Here is a 3,864-nt window from a genome sequence, read left to right on the forward strand (position 1 = left end):
ATATATATATGGAATGGGCCAAGGTTTATTTAGGATGGGCTAAAAGTGTATGGAAGTCCATGGATAGTCCATGGAGCTTTTAACCCATGGATCCTATGTAAATGAAAGGTCATGGGTATTAGGGTTTACATGGATGTAACCCTAATCCTCCATAATATATAAAGGGGTCCTTGGCTCACAAAATTTTCACTAGTGTGTGTGAAAGAAAAGGTGGCCGATTTTAGTGAGTTCCATATTCTCTCAAGTTCTTCCAAGTTGTTGATGGTGATTTGTGATTCCATTTGAGGCTTCCACACTATTGGGGCTAAGCTCTTAAGGCTAGATACATCAAGACTTCAATCTCCACTATAAGGTATGTTATCCTTACTAGATTCCTGTGTGGTATATGTCAATTGTATGCTAGTCATAGGTTTAATACCTTGGAAACACCATTGCATGTATAATTAGTGAAAACATAGATCCAAGGTATTTAGGGTTGCATGAACACTTTAGGAGTGTTAGAATGCTCAAAACCCAACAAAAGCATGTGTCATCTTTGGCAACCTTTTCCTTCTTTTTGGGTGGTGGGTTTTGAGAAGCTTTTTTTCCTTTGCCCTTTCCAGCTTGTGGCTTTCCTTTGAAGTTCTTGCCTTTGTTCTTTTTGACCTTTTCTTCCCTAATCATGAGCACTTGGGGGGTTTTATTTGGGATGTTCTTCTCTGCAGTTTTCAGCATCCCGTGCAAATCAGAGATAGGTTTCTCCCACTCATTCATGTTATAGTTCATGATGAAAGCATTGTAAGACTTTGGCAAAGAGTTCAAAATGATATATGTAGCCAAGTCTTGTGGATATGGAGAGCCCAATCTCTCCAATTGATCCATCTAACTTTTCATCTTGAGAACATGTGTGCTCACATTCCCATTCCCCTCTATTTTCATTGCATTAAGTGTTCTCATAGTGTCAAACCTTTTGGTTCTAGCTTGTTTACCATACATCTCCTTGAGATGTTCAATCGTATCAAAGGCATTGTAGTGTTCTAGATCCTGCTGAAGACCGGGAACTATAGAGGCAAGCATAAGACATGAATCATTAAGTGAATCATCTATATGCTTTAGCCATGCATCATGTGCAGCCTTTGGGAGAGCATGCGGTTCATTAGGAGTTTGGTTTTCAAGGACATAGTCTTTCTTTTCTTGTTTCAAAACGATTCTTAAATTTCTGTGCCAGTCCAAAAAGTTGGAGTGGTTGAGCTTTTCTTTTTCAATAATTGACCGAATGTTCATTGGGTGATGTGTTACAGTAATTGGTGGAGCCATCTACAAAAGTTTAACAAAGTTTTCATTTAGTATTTAATTCTTTAAATAATAATACCCCTTTTGTTTCCAAAACATTATTTATTTAAAGTCTAGGATCCAAGTTATCAATCAAATAAATGGTTAGGTATCCTTTATCCCGTTTACCCAATTTTAAAAAGGTAAATAACTTGTATTAATTACACCATTTGTAATTCCTAGATTTATGAGACCCTTAACAATCCATTTGTTAATTTGACATGTTTGGTCTCATCTATGCCTTGGAACACTCTTGCTTAGGTGACCTTTCTCACAAGAGGTTTCTAATCAAGTCATCTAATTAGAGAAACTTGTATAATTGGCCTATAACTTGGTTATAGAAATCGCAAAAATACTTTGGCCACCAAAAGATGATACTGATGGTTAGGTATCCTTTATCCCACTAGCATTATACAAGTGATGTGCAAATGTTTCTAAAGTTGGATGGCATAGACATGCATTTTGAAAAGGGGTTTTGTATGTTTTATTATTCTATTTAAAACATGTGATATCATGACAATTGCATGCATCCAATATGTCATGGTATCAATTCTTCCAAAAAATCACTTTTAAGGTTCTTATAAAAACCCGGTTTTTATATTTCGGCTTGGTTTAATTTTAAAATTAATACCTAGTATTAAGTTTGTGTATGAACCATTTTGAACATTTTAATATTGTTTAATAAAACTTCTTTTTATTAAATAATACTTTGGAGTTTGAATAATTTATAAAAACGTGATTTTTACTCTTATAATTCAATATTTCAAAAGTTGTCGTAATTAACAATTTTATAAAACCGGTTTTCTATTTTATGGCAGGAATATGTTACATCCAATGTCCATATTTTATATTTTGAAATCCAAACTGCATGTGATGTTTATTTTGTCCAAAAAATAGTTTGGGTTTGTGAAAAACTAAATTATGAACCACACAAAATATTTACTTGAAAAATAAACAACACAAGCATGCATTTGACATAAACAAGTCTTAAACTACATAACACTTTTGTGAGCCAACACAAAAGTGTTAAGTCCCTCCTAAGGGACAAAGGGACCAAATATTACAACTTGTTTTTCATGTGATCTTCAAGCTCCCACTTGTAATGACAACCAAGTTTGTTGCAATTTTATAAAACTTTATAAAAGTTATGAACTTTTATAAATTCATTATAAAACCGTGGGTCTCCATGGTTCTTCAAGAAATGGCCTCCATCTTCATCTTGTTACATATTTCATAAAATAAATCTAGTCTACAACTAATCTATTACATAAAAAAATAACAAGAATAAAAACTAGCTACTTTTATTACATACATTAGGAATAAAAGAATATTACAAACCATTTTCAACCAGATCACACAAACAACAACACAAATGGTCCAAGGTTTGTTTATGCACTCTAAAATTCATATAAATATAAAACGTTTTTTTTTTCTAAGACAACTTTAAGTGACAAAAATGCATGTAAGTTTTTTCACATAAACTAAGAATTATAAAGTTGTCAAATAAAATATATATGAACTTGTTTCTATACAAACACAAGTTATCCATATTCTCCAAAACTAAGATTTCCATAAATCAAAAAATCTAACCAAACTTGCAAGGTGGCTCTGATACCAATTGTTGGGTTTTATTCAAAACTTAGTTTCAAAAACTACAAATAGTGGCAAACGGAAGACTTGAGTTTTATAAATAACATAAACATTTTATCACCCACTAAGGATCATCTTACAAGTAATAGAAAGATTTATAACACAACCATAGAAGGAAGAAGAGGTAACAACCTTTGAAGCACTTTGAGTCCTCTAGGGGAGGCTTGGAAGTTGATGGAGTGAGGATGAACCCTTGAGACACAAACAATGTGCCAACTTGATGTAATGCTAGTTATAACTCTTAAGCTTTAAGTCAAAACAAGATTGTGACTTAAAGAGAGAATGCAAGCAACTAATATCTTCAAAGTTCAAGATTTTAGAGAGAAGATGGAGAGGGGAGAAGATGCTCTCGGCCAAGCAAGAAGGAGTGCACAAAAATGAAAGAATTCATCACTTATTTATACTAGAATGATGGTCCAAGAGTCCTTAACCATTAAGCACTTTAGACAATCTTGTCCCCTAGCATGCACCATACTTTGATTACTTTTGAATAAAGAAATAAGAAAGCCATAATTCATCTTTTCCCATGCATGGCCGACCATGCTTATGAAAAAGAGAAGTTTTGGTTTATATTTTATAAATTTAAAGTTTATAAAATATAAACTTTGTCTTTTCCTAAAAGACAAAAAGCTTACCTAGTCAAAATGTTGTACATAACTTATTAATTCATACATTATGAAATAATGTGTTACTTGTATTGTAAAATAATTATTTCCTTAAAATAAATATTTTCCCAATTTAATATAAGAGTTTATGAATATTTATTAAAATCAAATTCTAATAAATAATCATTTGTATCAAGTTGTTGTTAGTGTGACCCTTAGTATCATATGTCATTTAGCAATATCATTTTAATATGACTCTTCAGCATACTAGATCTTTCACTGTGTTAGGGAACAAGTA

The 3,864-nt window shown here is 32.3% G+C and overlaps 1 protein-coding gene across 1 annotated transcript; it reads right to left on the reverse strand.

The window, feature by feature from the left end:
- Positions 1-861: 861 nt before the first annotated feature.
- LOC145126704 (uncharacterized) lies at positions 862-1,296 on the reverse strand. Its single transcript, XM_079062013.1, has one exon. It carries the CDS (start codon positions 1,294-1,296, stop codon positions 862-864), a length of 435 nt encoding a protein of 144 aa, XP_078918139.1.
- Positions 1,297-3,864: the final 2,568 nt, after the last annotated feature.

The sequence above is a fragment of the Lactuca virosa genome, chromosome 7 (genome assembly GCF_052849685.1).
Source record: "Lactuca virosa cultivar CGN04683 chromosome 7, Lactuca_virosa_CGN04683_v6, whole genome shotgun sequence".
In the NCBI taxonomy this organism is placed as follows: domain Eukaryota; kingdom Viridiplantae; phylum Streptophyta; class Magnoliopsida; order Asterales; family Asteraceae; genus Lactuca; species Lactuca virosa.